General features: G+C 41.0%; 2 protein-coding genes across 2 annotated transcripts in view; one reads left to right on the forward strand and one right to left on the reverse strand.

The window, feature by feature from the left end:
* Nucleotides 1-519: 519 nt before the first annotated feature.
* LOC138954040 (protocadherin Fat 4-like) overlaps nt 520-21,342 on the reverse strand; it is a 124,227-nt gene continuing 103,404 nt past the window's right edge. The window contains exons 19-22 of the mRNA XM_070326021.1: nt 15,800-15,863; nt 15,510-15,591; nt 12,394-12,479; nt 520-2,274 (exon numbers count right to left, since the gene is read on the reverse strand). Of these exons, the coding sequence (XP_070182122.1) occupies nt 1,898-2,274; nt 12,394-12,479; nt 15,510-15,591; nt 15,800-15,863 (609 nt within the window). The 3' untranslated portion in view covers nt 520-1,897. The remainder of the gene's footprint in view (nt 2,275-12,393; nt 12,480-15,509; nt 15,592-15,799; nt 15,864-21,342) is intronic.
* LOC138959672 (uncharacterized) lies at nt 5,732-11,856 on the forward strand. The gene is made up of 2 exons (XM_070331250.1): nt 5,732-10,876; nt 11,237-11,856. The coding sequence occupies exon 1, from the start codon at nt 5,849-5,851 to the stop codon at nt 10,508-10,510; it is 4,662 nt and encodes a 1,553-aa protein (XP_070187351.1). The 5' UTR covers nt 5,732-5,848; the 3' UTR covers nt 10,511-10,876; nt 11,237-11,856.

Here is a 21,342-nt window from a genome sequence, read left to right on the forward strand (position 1 = left end):
CTTCTTTATTTCTGCGTCCCCAAAGTCCTTTTACTTTCCTTTTCTCACCCATAAAATTCTTCACTTATTACCCTTGTTAAGTGGTTCTTGTATAGAATATAGTCAATGTTTGTAAAGATTTTAGTCAAGCAGTATGTAAGAAATGTTTAGTTCTTTGTACTGGAAACTTGCATTCTCCCAGTAAGGTCATATATTGTACTACGTTGCAAGCCCCTGGAGCAATTTTTTGATTAGTGCTTTTGTGAACAAGAAACACTTAACAAGTGGCTCTATCCCATCTCCCCCCTTTCCCCTATCCCATCTCCCCCCTTTCCCTCGTCGCGATATAACCTTCGTGGTTGAAAACGACGTTAAACACCAAATAAAGAAAGAAAGAATCAATCTAAAAACACTTTCATCTTATTCCTTGTCGGTTCCTGATTCCAAAAACATATAGATATGATATGTTTGGATTAAAAACACGCTCAGAAAGTTAAAACGAAGAGAGGTACAGAAAAGCGTGCTATCGTTCTCAGCGCAACTACTACCCCGCTCTTCTTGTCAATTTCACTGCCTTTGCCATGAGCGGTGGACTGACGATGCTACGAGTATACGGTCTTGCTGAAAAATTGCATTGCGTTCCGTTTCATTCTGTGAGTTCGACAGCTACTTGACTAAATGTTGTATTTTCGCCTTACGCGACTTGTTTATATATCGAAATAACATTTGCTGTCTTCCATATTACATTTACTTTGGCTTCTACAAGAGATCTATTACAGTGAGCGGTATTGCAATTATATCTGCACATGCAACCAGAACTCTATTTGACACAGAATCAGGACCCGAGGCTTTGCGTACATCAAGGTTATTCAACATAGTATGTATTTGTGCAGCATCAATAATCAGATGACCAATGGTGGTATTCTGTGCTCTAACTTTATCGTCATCATTCAATACAAATTGTTTAACAACACATTCATTGAATACTGTTGCTTTTTTCACATTGGAATAATAAACACGGCTTTTATTTTCAATGGGACGAAATTCATTTGAAGACATACCTTTGTGTGACAGAAAAGACTTTACCAATTTTCACCAATCTTTATTATCAAAACAATCTTGTGAACTCACACGATTATTCAATTCTTTTTCCTCAAAGCAATAATATCAGTTGGTAGTTTATTACGTGTTCTTCGAAAGAGATCATAAATCCAAACGGAATTCAATCATGTTGCTAATGTGTGTATCTTTTTCTTTTTATCAATCAACCGTTTAATATCCTCAGTCATCCACGGTGTATCTGCTTTTCTCACACGTATTTCTTATTGGCCTACACAGCGTAACCCTATCCATCATGGTATCAGAAAATGTTTCGTCAATCGAACTGTGTGTGAGTGAGAGTGAGTGAGTGAGTGAGTGAGTGAGTCAGTGTGTGTGTGTGTGTGTGTGTTTACCTGTAGTTGTGTATGTGTACAGGTGTGTGCGAACTCCCAGAGACAAGCGATCGCTCTGTGTTGAAGTGAAATATACATGTATGTGTTCTTGAATTCAGAAGAAATTGAGAAATAGGATGCAATCGTTTTTAAGTCTGTTGGTGAAAATACATACATACATACATACATACACACACATACACACACACACCCACACACATACATACATACACACATACATACATACATACATACATACATACATACATACATACATACATACATACATACATACCCACAAACACACACACATACACCGCAACCCTCGTCTCGATTCCCTGTCTATGTTAAAAACAATTGGCCAAAACTTGTAAAAAAATCCCATTTTGAATTTCAGGCTTAGGGGAGCATTTGTTTGGAATTGCCCTTTGACATAAATTTTGTTTGTTGACAAATCCGGTCATTTTGTTCGAAAATCCTGCGGATTATACCGTATACTGGCTTTTGAGGTCAGTGTAGACATGATGATCCCTTGTGTTCTCGTACATCTGCGGTCTGTCGTAGTTGTCCACTACCTCGTCATCCGATATCCTAATATAGGTAGGATCAGTGGCGCTGGATGCGGATTCCAGTTGGTCTTGCTGTGAAGAAGTAGCATCCGCGATTTCGTAATCGTCGTCCGTTTCACTGGATGGACGTTGCCACGCACTGTTCTCAGTTGATCCAACATCCGCGATTTCGTAATCGTCGTCCGTTTCACTGGATGGACGTTGCCACGCACTGTTCTCAGTGGATGATTCAACGAACACATGCAGTTGTATCCCCGCGTTTACCGCAGTCGTGTCTCTGAGTACCAATGTGCCTAAGAAATGGTAGAAAACAAATGTAAGGATTGCTCTTGCTTTCAGGTTAGATAATACGTCCCCCATTTACCTGACCCAGGATTTAGCTTGGCTGTAGCAGAACGGCCGCAGACTAAAGAAAACGTATGTTTACGCTTTCCTGTCAACTGATTACTGGGACATTCAGATATCTAGTTTCAAAAGAGTTAATAAAAAAAGTATTACCCATATTTTTTTTACCGGACACCCCCTAGCTGTGACCTTGACCTTTGATGGACCATATTTTGAGTCCCCCTCTTCTCTTTCGCTGTGACCTTGGAAATGGACATTGACCAATCACACCTTGATTTTGTCTGCACTGTATCAGCCCCTTAAAGATATCATATTGAAGAGGCCATTTGGAAAGTTTTCTGACGATTTCGACCTTAAAAAGTTCAATGGACATTCGCTGCACTGTAAGTAACAAACACCTGTAGTAATTGGCTCAAAACTGCTCCGAAACTATGCCAAATAAGTAAATGAATTTTAATCAGCGAGCGGTTTCAATCGCCCAGCTCTCCTGTCAGGAGTCAGGACTTCCGGTCGTCATTATTGTTTATGTTGTTTTCATAGATACCCATTCGTCAAAACAGACCAAGACCGTTGGATTGAGGAAGTCAAATCTACAGTCTAGCTTACGCAAGCAAATTCCGTGGCACACATAGTTAAAACGCTTCTCTAACCTGAAACCAAGAGCAATCTCCGCCGGTACTAAGCCAAAGTTTGGATTCTTTTGGCGTTACAGATACAGATACAGAACCAAACGTAATGTTGTTTGGAGATTATTAAGGTCTGCAATGACAACCATACACAGCATTCAGATTTGAAAATAGAACGCTTAAACACTCATTCTAAGACCTTCCTTGGGTATATTGTCATCTATTTAACTCCCAAAACGAACTCTGTAGCTCTTGGCTCAATTTCAAATCTGTATATCTAGGAATAGCGCATGAAATATGTCACAAAGATGTGAGTAGCATATTTGTGAGGTGAAACCACGTCGTGTTTTTAACCTCCCTAAATGTTGTACAGGCGAGGGTAGCTGACCGGACTGGCGTTATTCACGTGTTTCAGGTGTTGCACGCAAAACTGGCTTAGCTTGATGTGAGTTGTGTTTGAGACATGTGGCTGGTCTGAGGTAAATAACGTCACAGCGTGTGAGATTTCCAACCGGGAAGGTTGTTCAGCGTGTGTCAGACTTGTTCTGGGAACAAGTACTCTTTCAAGAGACGGGTCTCTTAAGGTAAATGATTTACTATGTTGTATATTATTGACGTTGGAATACATAGCTGGAGCGTAAAGGTTAGTGTGTATAAAGTGCACCCAATCTTAGTGTGAAGCGTTGAGAGAATTCTTGATGTAATTGTTTCACGGTTTTTTCATGGGGAATTTCTTGAACATAATTGCTACGCATTTATGTTATGTTTAAGACGGTCATGCTTGTTATGGGGAGTGTTATTCATTGATTAAGTGTTAGTTTGGATATTGAATCTGTACGGAATGTGAACGTGGAATGAACGAGAATGTATGAGTGGTACATGAACGTTTGGAAGAAGAGATGGTTTTAGAGAATGTTGTATTAAGACTTGGTTAAATTCTTTAGGAGTTTCCATGAGGGATTTCCATGGCGTATAAGGGAGGGTCCTTACACGAGAGAAGCGCTAGACGACGGTGGAAGCAAGGGACCACCTCTGCGCAGATGACTAGACGAGTGGAGTCTTCATCAAGACCGGTCGTAGCTGACGACGGTTGTTTCCGCTACGGGCGGAAGGGTTTCTCGGGGAGAAACCTGGAAGGTGTGTGTGGGCATCTTCCATGAGATGTGTGTTGGCATCTTCAGTGAAAGGTGCGTGTTGGCATCTTCAGTGAGAGGTGTGTGTGGCATCTTCAGCGAAAGGTGTGTGTTAGCATCTCTGTGTGTTGGCATCTGAATTCATTATTCTACGAGGAATCAGCGAGACAAGCAAGTGAACTGGCGACATGCAGTGAGCCGTGAGACGAACTCGTGAGTGTCTGTTGGTACCTTCTTGTGTGCGTTAAACTCTATATTTGAGAAAGTATTGTTATAATAGGTATTTACATGCCTTGAGTGAAAGTTGGAGGATTGTGCGAACTGTGTGTCGAAAAGTTGTTTCGTATTGATGTAGGTAAAGTGAAGAAGTATAATGTTGTTTTTGGTTGAGGAAATAATGAGCCTGCATCCTTCCAAGTTCTGTTTTTGAAGTGTTTGGTGTGAAAGGGTAGAGACAGTGCAAAAGGGCAGAACACGCATAATAAATTCACATGCAAACCACTTCGTGACAGTGGTGACCCCGATTTAGCCCTAAATAGGTTTTTGTTTCTAAGGATAGATTTTTGTTGTAGTTGCTTCCCTTCCCTTTCGAGAAATTGAGAAATTGAGAAATTGAGAAAGAAGTGCCTTAGGGTAGCTAATTATACATACCTTGATACTTTGCGTGTTGTAGTGTTTGTTTATGTGTATGTTATTGGACACCCCCTCTCCAGCTCTAGGGGTCTACGTAATTGTATAGTTTCTTACGTAGAGAGGGCCTTAGTTTCTGTTTGCTTCCTTTTCTGTGTATTTATTATCTATCTTTCTATCTAAATTCTAGCTCCCTTTCCTATAAGTTTTTTAAAAACTATTTTTCTTAGATTCTATCTTGGATTGATTGTTGTGTATGATTGTTGTCGTTGAGGTGCAGGCTTATTTTAAATAAAATAGTATAGGGTGTGCCATTTTTTTTTTGTGTGTATAAATTCTGAAATTTTGTATTTTTTTGATTGGTCTCTGATAATTTTTTTTTTAGTTGTGTACTCTGGCTTGAAAAGTGTTTTGTTTATTATTGTTATTGTAGTCGGATTAGTAATAGGGTGATTATCTCCCTTATACTACTGTTTGATATTTAGTTGTTGGTTTGGAGAAAGTTTTTTGTTTATTTTTTTTGTAAATTTGTTTTGGTTTTGAGTTAGTAGTAATTTGTAAACATTTGTACTTGGACAAATTTTTGGGTAAATTTTGTTTTGTTTGTTGTTGTTATTGTGAACATTTAAATTTTGTTGTGGTTTTGTTTTGGCGATTGATTTTCCTTAAAGGATCTGACGCTGGTTAGTGGTGTGTGGAATTGCATTTTTCAGTGTGTTACTTGGGTTTGAGAAACTTTGATATTTCTGGTTAATATTTGTTTATTTGTTTTGTTGGTGGTGTTCTAGAGTTGTTAGTTTAAGTTTGACATTGATTGACAAGTGTTTGAAGCTGCTATTGATTGTTTAATCTGATATTTTCTAAATTATATTTTTTTTGGACTCTATTAAGTTTGTTTATTTTTGAGACTGGTTGTGTAAATAGTTAAGTAGTAAACAATTTAAGGATTGTTTTTAAAAAGGCAAAAGATTTCTTGTAGTTTAGTATTTTATGATACTCTTTTGTGTGTGGTTAGTATTGCGAGAAACTGGTGTATGATACAACTTTTTGATACTTAAAACAATTTTGTGAACGTGTGTTACTTGATCCATTGTATTACTTTGAGATTATTTTGATATTTTGACATTGTAAAGATGGCTGAGCATAGTGATACTGGTGGTAGCACATATGATCATTATTTGGCATTGGGAGAGAAGCATGGCTTAAAGGCAGAAGCTTTGTTTAAGTTTGCTCAGGATCATATGGATAGAGAAGAGAGAAGTCAGGAAAGGGAGGCAAAGAAAGTAGCAGCTGAGGCTGAAGCAAAGAAGGTTCAAGCTGAAGCTGAGGTTGAGGCAAAGAAGATAGAAGCTGAGGCCGAAGCAAAGAAACAGGAAACAGAAGTAAAAAGATTAGAAACTGAGGCTGAGACAAAAAGATTAGAAACTGAGGCTGAGACAAAAAGATTAGAAACTGAGGCTGAGACAAAAAGGTTAGAAATTGAGGCAAACAGGGATGCAAAGAGGCTAGAAGCAGATACTGAAGCGAGGAAAATGGATTTGGAGTTTAAGAAAGCAGAAGCGCAGCAAAGTACAGGTGGAAATGCGGGTGGAAGATCAGGTCCCAGCATTAGGCCCCAGTACCCAAAACTCCCCATGTTCAAGGAAGATAAGGATGACATTGACAGTTTCTTGTTCAGATTTGAAACGCATGCAAAGGCGAACAAATGGAATGATTCAGAGTGGGCTACGTACTTATCAGCTTATCTGGAGGGTGGAGCGTTGTCTTTGTTTCATTCATTGTTTTCAACGGGTACTTTGTCGTATGAAGACTTGAAGAAAGAGTTATTGAAGAAGTTTCAGTGCACTCGAGAGGGATTTCGTGAGAAGTTTCGCAGTACGAAGCCAGAGGCTGATGAAAGTTTTGGCACATACGTAACAAAGATGAAGCATTTGTTCAACCGTTGGTTGAGTTTGTCTGATATTGAAACATCATATGAAGCATTGTTTGATTTTGTGTTGTGTGAGCAGATTCTTAACAGTGTATGCACTGATTTGGCAGTCTTTTTGAGAGAACGGAATTGTAAAAGTTCAGAAGACATGATTGCTAGCGCAGAAACTTACAAATCAGCCCATCCGAATAAATGTTTGGCCAGAAAGGGGCAAGTAAATCCTTTGGGGACTGGAAATGTAGCGTTCAATCAGAATCGTGGAGCAGGACAGTCTTACAATCGAGGTCAAGGTGATAGTGGCAGAAGACAAGGTGGTATGGGCAGAAATACCAGATTTCAGGGCAGAGGATGGCAGCAGGGAAGTACTAGAGGTACAAGTACTGAACAGCAGAATCAGGTCATATGTTACAAGTGTGGTCGGTTGGGCCATTACGCTAGAAGCTGTTTGACAAAGGTTGCGAATTCCGCAAAATCGGTAGCAGATTGTCAGGACGCTGGGGTGTTGATAAGCTCGGCAGCTGTCGGGTCGTTGCCATTAGCAGAAGGTCGTGTAAATGGAAAGAAGGTGTCAGTACTGAGAGACACAGGAGCTAATGTAGCTGGGGTAAGGAAGTCGTTGGTCTTACCAAGCCAGTACATAAAGGGAGAGGTCCAAAAAGTGAAGGGTTTTGGTGGACAGATTGATGAGTACCCATTGGCGGAAGTGGTTGTTGATACCCCATATTTTCAGGGAAAGTTGAAATGTTGTGTGCTCACAGACCCAGTCGCTGACCTAGTGATAGGTAATCTTCAGGGTGTGGTTCCCAGAGTAGATTTATTCCTTGGGAATATGCAGGGTGTTGGATTGTCTGCTGATGTAAGTCACAAGGAAGAAACTGAAGAGTTAGTACTTGAGAAGGTCGCGTGTGCTACGACAAGGGCACAAGCCAAGAAGAAACTGGAAGATCCAGTACCTTTGAAGAATGTCATTACTCCTGATTTGTCAGTTGATGTAGAGGATCTGATAAGGTTGCAGAAGAAAGATGAGACATTGAAAGAGATGTGGAGGTTGGCACGAGAGGATGAGCATACAGTTCCGGGTCAGCCGGGGTCGATATTCATTGAAAAAGAAAGGGTGTTATATCGACGAATGACAAGGAAAGATGGAAATATCGTTGATCAGATTGTGGTCCCGGTACTTTTGAGGAAAGAAGTTCTAGGTATTGCTCACGACGGATTGTTGGCAGGTCATGGGGGCATCCAGACGACAATAGCTAGGATACATTCTAACTTTTTCTGGAAAGGGTTGTACAAGGATGTGCGTGAGTATTGTCACTCTTGCGATATTTGCCAACGTTCCGTTGCGAAGGGAAGAGTTCCGAACGTACCACTGGACTTTATGCCCAGAATTACAGAACCTTTCAAAAGGGTGGCTATTGATCTGGTGGGACCTCTTAGTCCGCCGTCAGAGGAAGGACACAGATACATCCTGTCGGTTATCGACATTGCCACTAGATATCCCGAGGCAATTCCCTTGAAGAACATAGACACAGTGTCAGTTGCTGAGGCGTTGTTAGGAGTATTTGCAAGGATGGGTTTTCCTAGTGAGATTTTGTCGGATAGAGGCAGTCAGTTCACGTCAGACATGATGAAGGAAATCTTGAGGTTGCTAGCCATCAAAGCAGTGCACACATCCCCTTATCATGCCCAATCAAATGGTGTCGTGGAGAGATTCCATGGTACTATTAAGCCTATGATTAAGAAAGTCATCGGTAACCAGCCAAGATTGTGGCATCGGTACTTACCAGCGTTGTTGTTCGCGTGCCGCGAGATGCCTAATGCAAGTACGGGGTTTTCTCCATTCGAGTTACTTTTCGGCAGAAGGGCCAGAGGGCCAATGGATTTGTTGGCAAGTTCTTGGTTAGGACAGACAGAGAAAGATGAAGAGAAGCCTCTATACCAATATGTGTATGATCTGAAAAACTACTTGTCAGAGGTGTGTGAGGTCGTGGACAAAAACTTTGTGAAGACGGCGGTTAAAAACAAAGCATATCATGACAGAAACGCGAAAGATCGCAAGTTTCAAGTGGGTGATGAGGTGCTGTTGTTGTTGCCCTCAAGCTCAAACAAGTTGTTGATGTTGTGGAAAGGTCCTTTTTCTGTTGTGGAAGTTTTCCGAACAGACTACAAGATCAACGTGAATGGCAAAGTAAAGGTTTTCCATGCCAACATGTTGAAAAGGTATGTAAGACGCGCTGACAAGTATGCAGCTTGCGCAGCGGAAGTTGTTGATACAGAGACAGGTAGTGGATATCGCGAAAGCGTTCCTCTGAGATCTGACTGGGGCAGTCAGGATGTTGTCCCAAATAAATGGTGGGGAGAGGCAAATGTTGCGGTGTTACCTCCTACTGAGGAGAAGGAACCGTTGCCGTTGCCTACATTGCCCAGGGGGAAAGAAGAGACAATCAAGGACATTGTTTTTGATCCTGGGTTGACAGAGAGTCAAAAGGGTGAGATGGAACAGGTATTTGAAAAGGTGGGTGAGATTTTCAAAACAGACCCAGGATGCTTCAGAGGGAACTTAGTTCATGACATCAGACTGACAGATAAAGAACCAGTACGGAAGAAGCAATATCCTCTACCATTTGCATCTAAACAGACCCTAGAGCAGGAGGTGAGAATGATGCTAGAGTTAGACGTCATAGAGCCTTCTAGTTCGCCATATTGCGCACCTGTCGTGTTAGTGAAAAAGAAGGATGGATCAACCAGAGTGTGTTTAGACTTTAGAGGTTTGAACAGCATTACAGTGTTTGATGCGGAACCGATTCCTGATGTGGAAGAGCTGTTTGCAAGTTTGGCAGGGGGGGTCTATTTTACAAAGATAGATCTTGCAAAAGGGTATTGGCAAATTCCGGTAAATCCTCATGACAAAGAGAAGACGGCGTTTCAAACCCCACTGGGACTTTTCCAGTGGAAACGAATGCCATTTGGATTGTTGACTGCACCGGCAACGTTTGCCAGGATGATGAGAATGCTTGCGTTAGACAGATTCAGTGGTCTAAATTTTTTTGATGATGTACTGGTGTCTAGCAAAGCATGGAAGGAACATTTGGTGCACGTTGAAGGGGTCCTACGGACATTGCATGAGCAGGGTCTGACGGTACGTCCGTCAAAAGTGGAAGCTGGGTTTCAGGAACTGGAGTTTTTAGGTCATGTGGTGGGGAAAGGTCGGTTGAGACCAGAGAAATCCAAGGTTCAAAAGATTTTGGAAGTATCGACACCTACTACCCAGAAACAAGTTCGTTCCCTGTTGGGTCTGGTTGGGTACTACCGGAGGTATGTACCGAACTTTGGTCAACTGACAGCGCCGATCTCTGACTTGCTCAAGAAAAAGTCTGGTAGACGTTTGAACTGGACAGCTGAGTGCGCTACGGCTTTGTGCGAGTTACAGAAGAGCATTTCTTCGTCGCCAGTGCTAGTGTTGCCGGACTTGACTCGTCAGTTTGTTGTTTGCACAGATGCCAGCAATGTTGGTATAGGCGGTGTCTTGATGCAAGTGCATGAGGGGGAGTGTAGGCCCGTTGCATATGTCAGTAGAAAGCTGTTGGACAGAGAGACTCGGTACAGCACTATTGAGCGAGAGTGTTTGGCCATTGTGTGGACATTGTCAAAATTGTCACGGTACCTGTGGGGTCGCAAATTTATTTTGCAAACAGACCAAAAGCCACTGACATATTTGGCATCAGGAGCGTACAAAAACAGCCGAGTGATGCGGTGGTGTCTTTCACTGCAGGAGTTCGCATACGAGGTTCATCCAATAGCAGGAGACATGAACACTCTGGCAGACATGTTGTCCAGATCATTCGCAGATCAGAGCATACCATAGTAGCAGTGATGCTGGAAAAAGGCTGTTTGTTTTGATCAAAAGAAAACTCAAGAATTTTCTTTTTTCCCCGGGAAGGGGGATGTCACAAAGATGTGAGTAGCATATTTGTGAGGTGAAACCACGTCGTGTTTTTAACCTCCCTAAATGTTGTACAGGCGAGGGTAGCTGACCGGACTGGCGTTATTCACGTGTTTCAGGTGTTGCACGCAAAACTGGCTTAGCTTGATGTGAGTTGTGTTTGAGACATGTAGCTGGTCTGAGGTAAATAACGTCACAGCGTGTGAGATTTCCAACCGGGAAGGTTGTTCAGCGTGTGTCAGACTTGTTCTGGGAACAAGTACTCTTTCAAGAGACGGGTCTCTTAAGGTAAATGATTTACTATGTTGTATATTATTGACGTTGGAATACATAGCTGGAGCGTAAAGGTTAGTGTGTATAAAGTGCACCCAATCTTAGTGTGAAGCGTTGAGAGAATTCTTGATGTAATTGTTTCACGGTTTTTTCATGGGGAATTTCTTGAACATAATTGCTACGCATTTATGTTATGTTTAAGACGGTCATGCTTGTTATGGGGAGTGTTATTCATTGATTAAGTGTTAGTTTGGATATTGAATCTGTACGGAATGTGAACGTGGAATGAACGAGAATGTATGAGTGGTACATGAACGTTTGGAAGAAGAGATGGTTTTAGAGAATGTTGTATTAAGACTTGGTTAAATTCTTTAGGAGTTTCCATGAGGGATTTCCATGGCGTATAAGGGAGGGTCCTTACACGAGAGAAGCGCTAGACGACGGTGGAAGCAAGGGACCACCTCTGCGCAGATGACTAGACGAGTGGAGTCTTCATCAAGACCGGTCGTAGCTGACGACGGTTGTTTCCGCTACGGGCGGAAGGGTTTCTCGGGGAGAAACCTGGAAGGTGTGTGTGGGCATCTTCCATGAGATGTGTGTTGGCATCTTCAGTGAAAGGTGCGTGTTGGCATCTTCAGTGAGAGGTGTGTGTGGCATCTTCAGCGAAAGGTGTGTGTTAGCATCTCTGTGTGTTGGCATCTGAATTCATTATTCTACGAGGAATCAGCGAGACAAGCAAGTGAACTGGCGACATGCAGTGAGCCGTGAGACGAACTCGTGAGTGTCTGTTGGTACCTTCTTGTGTGCGTTAAACTCTATATTTGAGAAAGTATTGTTATAATAGGTATTTACATGCCTTGAGTGAAAGTTGGAGGATTGTGCGAACTGTGTGTCGAAAAGTTGTTTCGTATTGATGTAGGTAAAGTGAAGAAGTATAATGTTGTTTTTGGTTGAGGAAATAATGAGCCTGCATCCTTCCAAGTTCTGTTTTTGAAGTGTTTGGTGTGAAAGGGTAGAGACAGTGCAAAAGGGCAGAACACGCATAATAATTTCACATGCAAACCACTTCGCAAACCAGGGTCGAAAGGTTAAGTCGAAACTCTATAACTCGCGCAAAGAACGCCACAATGAGTCTGGGATGCCCACTCAAAACACAGCCCTTTTTAATTTTGAGTAACTCAGCGATCAGACGTTTATTTGAAGGTATTCCTGGTTTGTGGTCACATAAATGACAACCCCCAAACCTGAACGGTATAGCTCTTGGGGCAATTTGAGTCAGTTTTCGTGTTAGATATATTCCCTTTAACGGATGTGATGTTTCAAATATTTAGAAAATGACAATGTTTTCTTCATTCTTACCCAAGTTTTGAATTTGACGACGTTCAACCAGCTTTTCTCCATGTCTAAAGACATAGATAATAAAAAGCCATTCTGCCGTCCATACAAACTCATATTTCTGATTCACATGATTCATCTGTTACTAAGGCGAATTAAAAAGAAAAACAAGTATGGAAAAATAGACTGGTTCATACCAGAATCTCCCTGCCCTGTTGGCCTCTTTACCATTTCACTCAATGGAACGTCAGCTTCTTCTTTAAACAGTGTAGACCTCAGAAATCTGTAAGAACAATTAACAGTATAAATAATAAATAACGCTCCTATTGTCAAAGTCCAAAGAACAGCCCCAAGTGTTTTATCATTCTAATATCTCAAACATTAAATCAAACAACAAACACAAACAACAACAACAACAACAACCAGGAGCAGCGGCATCAACAAGAAAGAGACACATATGGATACACAGACAGACAGACAGACAGACAGATACACGCACGAACGCACGCACGCACACACGCACACACGCACACACACACACACACACACACACACACACACACACACACACACGCGCGCGCGCGCGCATCACACTTACGACAGAGCAAACCGAACTTGCAAATAGATAATCATTCTACTTGAGGCACTGGAAAATATTCCTACAGCAATAAAGTATATACATCCCTCTCTGTGGCAATCGTATTTAACTGTTGGATTATCTTCGGCCAGTAAGTCGCAGGTTTCAGCTTTTCATGTCGTATAACTTACGATATGAGAAACAAAGGAATATAGGCGCTCTAAATGCACACGAGGGCTGTTCCATTATTATTTAGAATCCAGGCCCCTGGTAATATGGTGTTAAATACAAAATCATGCCGTCAAATAGTGGACTATCGTAAGGCTTGACACACAAAAATGAAGTTCTAGAGTTATTTCGTTACCATATTATCGACCCGGGAAGTTACTGACCGCGCAATGTATGAGATTGCTCCACAAAGGTCAAAACTCGCGATTTTCGAGCCATGATAAACAATAGCTACACAATAAGTGTTAAAAGAGGCCGATTTGCATTAACGTTTGGTGAAATGTTTTGAGATGAACGCTTTTTGTGGAGCCGTGTTGTAAAACTGGTACATCAATTTCAAACCAGGTAGATGAAGCCTTGAAAATGATACACACCCTGGTCTACTAATTTCATCCGTTATCCCCGAAAACGTTAGCGCTGTTTAACAGATAATAAGAAAAGACCCCTGATTTATAATTAAGGAGATGCAATATGCCCTTGGCATTAAAAGCTCTGCTTTTGGAAGGATCTCACACAAACATGTAATGACCCCAAAGCGATATGCCGGTTTGGTACCACATGAACCCAGTGACGGGAAGTAGATGGGTAGGGCAGAGTGGTGCCTGACAATACTTGAAACCATCAGCATTTTTAGTCCTAATCAGTACGAAATATCGTCAGAGGTGACAAAACCTTTGTTTATCTGTTCTACCCTGAAACCAAACAACTGTCGTCTGTGCGGGTGTTTCCAGGTGACCCAACCCCTGCCTTTGCGACAAAAGATTTCTTGGCACCAAAGGGAGCACTGCTGTTGTCGCATCCACCCTATTTTTTTTACATCTCCCCATGCTAGTTCAGCATATTTTCGAATTTCCCGAAACAGCCGCGGAAACACGGTTTGAGAGCCCTGAAGACTCGGTCCGAGCCTTCACGCGGGCCATATTAGGTATAGCTGATGTCACATGGTCCCAGGCCATAATGAAGTTGTTTGAGAAGATGTCTGGGGAAGGATTGGTCTAGAAAATGGCCTTGTAAGATTGTTGGTATTTGTTTCCGTTTCTGAAATTCTAAATAATTATGGAACAGCCAACGTACATGTGCGAAAAAGAGCATGTGCACTAATACGGAACCAATCTCCTGGCACCTGAGACAATAAACATGCATTAGAATGAGCAAGCGACTTTCATCTGTGTGTTGCTGTTTTTTTAAGATACCACTGTACCTCATGTTGATTAAGATTAAAACTAATAATTATGATTCTATTTGGCAACTAAAAACTGAGTGGCAGCATGAAATAGTCGGAGATGCTGCGTTTTGGCTGAATATAAGTGTCTCACAGTGACAGTACAATTAAAACAACAATTTTATGTTCACAGTAAGTGTTACTCCTCTCCATAAAAGAGGTTTCCTTCAAATGCTAACAAAATGTCAGGAGTCTGAACGCACATCTAGATTTAAAGGCACAGTAAGCCTCCCGTAAACCATCACAGAGCTCCCCGAGCGTCTAAATACAGTACAAGCATACTTCCATTTGAACGCTCACCGAACGGGAACATCCTGGCTGCTTTCTGTCGAGCGTGAGACATTTTCCAAGAATTTATTTTCGTAGACTTGTTCCGTTAACAACAACGGCGCCTCGTTTTTGCTCTAGACCTAACTTTTAAAATCTAAATAATAAATTGACAGCTTGTTACACAAACATTCTTTAATCATAAAAGAATTCGTTTTTCATCAAGACAAGATCAGAACAATTCGAAGTTGTGAAAGTTTAAAAAAAGAAAAGCCCGGAAGCAGGGTCACGCAAGGGTCGTAGCAGACGACGGCCGGTTTATCACTGAGTGCAAATCGCCGTTCCTCTCAACAGTCAAAAGCCATCGCTAGAGTTCTTGTGAACCACAGCCGTTGTTTCGTGCATAAAAAAACGTGCTATTGTAGATAAGCTCACGTCGAGTCGCATTCAAATGACTAACTATGACGACTGCATTGTGAATAGGGAAAACTGGATCACACGGGTTCACGATAGCTCAGGGGTAAGATAAACCACGCAAAAATAAATTCTTTGAAAATTGTTCGCTCTTTACGGAGGGCACCTAGGATGTTCTCAATTGGTGAGTGTTTAAATGAAAGGGTGTTTGTACTGTGTGTAAAAGCCTGACCGTATCTGTGATGGTTTACGGGAGGCTTACTCTGCCTTTAAGCGTTCACTGCGAAGTGGTGTGTGTGTGTGTGTGTGTGTGTGTGTGTGTGTGTGTGTGTGTGTGTGTGTGTATGTGTGTGCACATGTGTGTTAGTGGGCGTGTTAGTGTGTATGTGTGTGTGTGTGTGGTGTGTGTGCGTGCGCGTGCGCGTGGGTACGTGTGTGCGCGCGCGCGCATGTGTGTGCACTATTTTCGAAGTAACCCGTCTTTTGGTAGCTTTGACGAAACTTCTTTTTATTCAAAAGTCGATAAGTTTAGTAATAACAGCAACAGGGTTACCACTCCGGAATACTTTAAGTATTCGTGATCAACAGTCAACTAGTGTACTCACATCACTAATAGGGCAATGATGACATCTACAGCAGCTACCACGCCGAGTACTGCTTTTACTATTGCCCCCGCGTCTAATCCATCTGCAAGCCAGAATGCAAAGTTCTGTCACCATCCGTAACTCTATCCGGCACTGTTTAGTTTCTATCTTTCTCACACACACACACACACACACACACACACACACACACACACACACATACACACACATACACACACACACACACACACACACACACACACACAAACTAGCTATCGCGCGCACATCACATCTATTCTCAAGGATTTTACTTTCAGAAGGCCCACTGCTTGTTGTCGGCTGCTCACTGTTGGAATTAGGTGTCTGCTCTGTGGCCTGAGTGAGTATTGAAAATATCACAAATCTAACAAACAAAATGACCTTTGGTGGGACAAACACTGTTGAAAAACATTATTTGAGATACAGAGGGAAGTAAGCGCTTTAAACGCATGTGCAATAGAGTAAGCGAGAGTTATGCGAAACCAATCTCATGGCACCCGAGAGAACAACATGCATTGAATAATCATGTTTACGAGGAACAAAGTAAAAAATAATTACAAAAATGAAAATAAACTTTAAAACAATCTGAGTGCGATGAAAAGGTGCTGGTTCTGTTCAACAACAAGCTGAACGTCAAGGTCCCCCGATGACATGGAGGCAGTGCATCGCTTTGGTAGGCTTCAGCGAGACAGGCCCACTCCGCGAGGTACCATTGTATGCTTTGTCTCACGCAGACAACGCAGTACCTCTTCCATAAAGACAAAGAAGATACTTTTTGAGAAAAAGCATGGACACAGAATGGGAAAGTGATGATGAAGAAAGAAAAAGGAAAAGTTGTCTGTATCAGATCCCTATCTGAACTCAACGACCCCACCAAATGCTGTTTTTATATGTTATACTCTTACTTTCTCCCAAGCGCAAGACAAATTCTTCTATGAAAATTGAAGCCAATAAAATTTGAGTTGAGTTGAGTTGAGTAAAAAGACAGGCGGAATAGTGCAGGCCTACTTCTGGGCGTTACACTGAAGAAACTTTGCGGTATTTCCGAATTCAACCTTAGTTCAAATGAGTGCACATTTATGTGGCGAAGTTATTTCCCTTGTTCTCCCATTCTGCCGTTGTTATGAATGTGTGGTTTATTTTTGTGTTCATTGGACTGAATGCCAAACAGGCTTTGTGCCACAAATCATGTTATCCCGTTTATATGGATTTTTAAAATTTTTATTATTCACAATGTGTAAACAGAACGGTTTTCAAATATGTACATTTAATTGTAACGATATAAATGAAAGTAAAAAAGGAAAGATGTTTTTGGTTTTAAGGTAAAAAAAAAGCTATATTTATTTTCTACAGGAAACACATTTGAAATATCAAGATGACCAATAGATATGCAAGAGCATGCTGGGGATACTCAGTTTGATTGTCTGGATGTGCCTCTAATAAAAACTATGTTGCAGCTGTGTTTAATAATAACTTTGAACATAAAGTGCACAATGTTGTCTGTGATAAAGATGGATGTTGTATTATAATGGATGTTCCGAGCAAACACACAACGTGAATACGACGTTGCGAAAATCTGAATTTTTGGTGTCTTTAACAACATTGCAAAATTTATGTAAAATTAACGTGAATCCACCCAAAGACACAACGTAAAAGCAACGTTGCGTTATTGTGATTTTTTGGTTTCACAACAACGTCGGTACATAACGTGAATTTTACCTAAATAGCACGTTGCATTTTGGTGTCTTAACAACGTTGCGAAATGTACGTGAAGTTTGCGTGGATCCAACCAAGAACGCAACGTAAAAGCAACGTTGCGTTATTGCGATTTTTGTATGCGTTAACAACGTTGGTATACGACGTACATTTTACGTGAAATTATGAAAATCATAATGCCTCCTGCGATGATTGTAATATCACTGTTCACTTAACAAAAACAAAAAAAATCTGAATCAATATTCATGGACTGCCGGTCGCATTTGCAAAAAAAAAAAATAGATTAAGAAAAAAAAGTCCGCCCAACGTTGTAGACACGTTGCAATCACGTAAAAAAACGTCGAAACTTTATCAATTATTTTTATTTTGTCATCTGCATATAGTTTCGTTATATTCTATTCAAGTAATGTTTGGTCAAATATAGAGGCTCAATAATTGTGTAAGACGAAAAGAGTATAAATTAATGCATATTCTTTCAAGGAATTTGTGGAGTTAAATGGATTTGCGAGTGCAAAACTTCCCCCGAAGAAAAACCAAGAAGGGCAAAGCCCATACGACTCACATGCTTGACCTTGACCTTTACATGACCTTGACCTTCAGGGTCAAGGTCAAATAACTAAACCTAGCAATGGCATCATACACTAAGAACTGCTTTACACATTTTTCCTACCAAAATACATGTGACCTTGACCCAAGGTCAAGGTCATCCAAGGTCATGCAACACAAAGCTGTTAATTCAAGACATAGGAAGTACAATGGTGCTTATTGGCTCTTTCTACCATGAGGTATGGTCACCTTTAGTGGTTCACTTCCTTATTTTGGTCACATTTCATAAGGGTCAAAGTGACCTTGACCTTGATCATATGTGACCAAATGTGTCTCATGATGAAAGCATAACATGTGCCCCACATAATTTTTAAGTTTGAAACAGTTATCTTCCATAGTTCAGGGTCAAGGTCACTTCAAAATATGTATACAATCCAACTTTGAAGAGCTCCTGTGACCTTGACCTTGAAGCAAGGTAAACCAAACTGGTATCAAAAGATGGGGCTTACTTTGCCCTATATATCATATATAGGTGAGGTATTGAATCTCAAAAACTTCAGAGAAAATGGGGAAAATGTGAAAAATAGCTGTTTTTTAGGCAACATTTATGGCCCCTGCGACCTTGACCTTGAAGCAAGGTCAAGATGCTATGTATGTTTTTTGGGGCCTTGTCATCATACACCATCTTGCCAAATTTGGTACTGATAGACTGAATAGTGTCCAAGAAATATCCAACGTTAAAGTTTTCCGGACGGACGGACGGACGGACGGACGACTCGGGTGAGTACATAGACTCACTTTTGCTTCGCATGTGAGTCAAAAACCGTGACTAACCGGTGACCGGCAGTGATCTCTAGTGCTGGGACTGTCGACTGTGTGTATCCCCAGTTTGGTTTTCAACTTGGATGAACACTTTCAGGACTAAAATATCCATCGTAATTCAAAACATAAACGAGTACTCACCTGAGTCGAAGTTTGTGTAGAATTCCACGATGTAGTTTACAGGAACGGAGGGATATGTGAGATGCGCACACCGCCGGAAACACGCCATTTTTCACAGCTCAGGTCATCTGATATAACCATATCAGATGATCTGACTTATCTTTAAGCAACCAAAAATGTTTTAGTTGCATTTACATTTGATAAATTAGCTTATTTCCTTTAATGGGGAGGGTGAAACTGAAGGGCGGGCACATATCCCTCCGTTCCTGTAAACTACATCGTGGAATTCTACACAAACTTCGACTCAGGTGAGTACTCGTTTATGTTTTGAATTCCACTTCTCGTAGTTTACCGAAACTACGTGATTTGTGAGATTTTAAAGTTGGTTGATTAAAGATTATAATTCAAACAAAGGAATAATCAAAGTCACACTAAAGTTAAATATCAAACATTTATTCTCAAAGGACAACATGAGAATAGTGAACACCTGTCTTGGCTTTTGCATCAAACATACATTGTTTGAAAACAACCATGTATTACACAAATAAGTGATGCATTTATTTTCCATTCATTATGGGAATTGCAATTTCTTCATAACCAAAGAAACAATAAACACTACAACACATTTGAAAAACAATGGATCAATTGTCCACAAAACCATTTGCATGTTTTCTTACATGGAGCCAGGGAGATAATTGTCTCTAGATCTCCATTTGTTAGCTCCCTTGTCTTGAATTTTAACCTTTCCCAATGCAAATTATCAGAATGTAATCAAAGTTCGATTTCTCCCTGAGCTGGAAGTTTTTTATTTTCCAACTTTCGCATAATAGTTTAAGATAGTGTTTGATTTATCTTTACTTTCCAGTGGTTTGTTATAGAACTTTTTAAAAGTGGATACATTTGACCAGCCTGCCACTTTCAAAATATCTTGAACAGCAACACCCGACTTGAACATTGCTGAAGATGATGCGCCCCGAAAGCTGTGGGGTGCAAAATTTGTAATTCCTGCGCGTATGAGGACAGTTTTTAGCCACCTAGCTATGGTGTCTTTCGCCGCTGGCCCATGTGGCTGTTGGTAACACAAAAGTAACTGGTCAGTCTCATCACTCTCACATCTGAATTCTACAGTACTATTAATGTACTGTCGAAGACAAGTCACCACACACAAAGTTTTGTCTTCTGTATAAAACGGTAACTGCAAAGGTTTTGGATGAAAGCCAGGTCTAGACTGCTTCAACTTTTCAGTTATGTAAATTGTACATCCATCATCATGAAAACAAATATTTCTCAACCTGATCAAATGAATTGTCTGCACTCTGTGGGCAGTAATTAACAACAACAAGGAACACAATTTTAAAGTCAAATCCTTCAATGAAAGTTCAGAATTTTCACCCATGTTTCTGAAAAACTGCAAAACTTTGTCTACATCCCAAGTTTCATTGTATCTTGGTTGTGGTGTACGCAGTTCAAAGATTCCCTTTAGAAATCGAATTACTAAAGGGTGACATCCTACTGTTTTATTGTCTGGTAGAATAACCACTGCAGATAGTGCACTCCTTGCAGTGTTTATAGCACTGTATCCTAAGCCATCTTCATACAGCTTAGTCAAGAACTGTAACACCTCATCTATAGTCGGACGAAGGGGATCACACTGGCACTGCACACAAAACTTGCTCCATCTGCTGAGGTAGGAGGCATACTGCTGTCTGGTTGAAGGTCGCCACGATGCCCAGATAACTTGGAAAGTCTCACCTTGAACTCCTCTTGCTTCGAGGGATTTCCTGATAAGCAACAAGCCAGAAGTTGCAGAGTCCTGTGGAGCGGATGCACATCTTGCGTATGTGGTAGATGAATGGTAAGCTTTCCCTTTGGAAAAAGAACAGGCTCTTGTGTCAGCATTTTCAACATCTGGGGGTACCATACTGCCGTAGGCCACTTTGGAACGATCAAGATTCCTTCCGCTCTGTCGCGCTGCCATTTGTTGAGCACTTTCTGCAGCAAGCTGAAAGGCGGAAAGGCATATATTAACCATTTTGACCAATCTTGGGTAAAGGCATCAATGGCCAAGGCTTCTGGGTCTGGTATCCAGGACACGAATGGTTTCATCTGAAAATTTAATCGTGATGCAAATAGATCGATGTCTGGCTTCAGCAGACGATCTTTTAATTTGCAGAAAATATCATGATTCAATTTCCACTCAGTACGATCATTGAATTGTCTTGACAACTTCTGTATTCAGTATTCCTGGGATATGTGAAATTGATATCCAAATACCATTTTCCTTGCACCACATCCAAATTTGTTTTGCAACGTTATTGCAATCTGGAGAACGCGATCCTCCCATATTGGATATATAGGAGACTGCACATGTGTTGTCTGTCAAGACTTTTACATGTTTTCCTGTGATCATTTCTTTGAAACTTTTCAAAGCGTACAAAATTGCCATCATTTCTAGAACATTGATGTGCAAATTCATTTCTGTTTTGGACCATCGCCCTCCAGTCTTAATTTGACCACAAACAGCTCCCCAACCACCTGAACTTGCAGCATCCGTCTGGATTTCAACTTCAGGATTAGTTTTTTCAATGGGGAAAAAAGATGAATCTAAATT

Source organism: Littorina saxatilis, linkage group LG2 (assembly GCF_037325665.1).
Source record: "Littorina saxatilis isolate snail1 linkage group LG2, US_GU_Lsax_2.0, whole genome shotgun sequence".
Lineage (NCBI taxonomy): Eukaryota > Metazoa > Mollusca > Gastropoda > Littorinimorpha > Littorinidae > Littorina > Littorina saxatilis.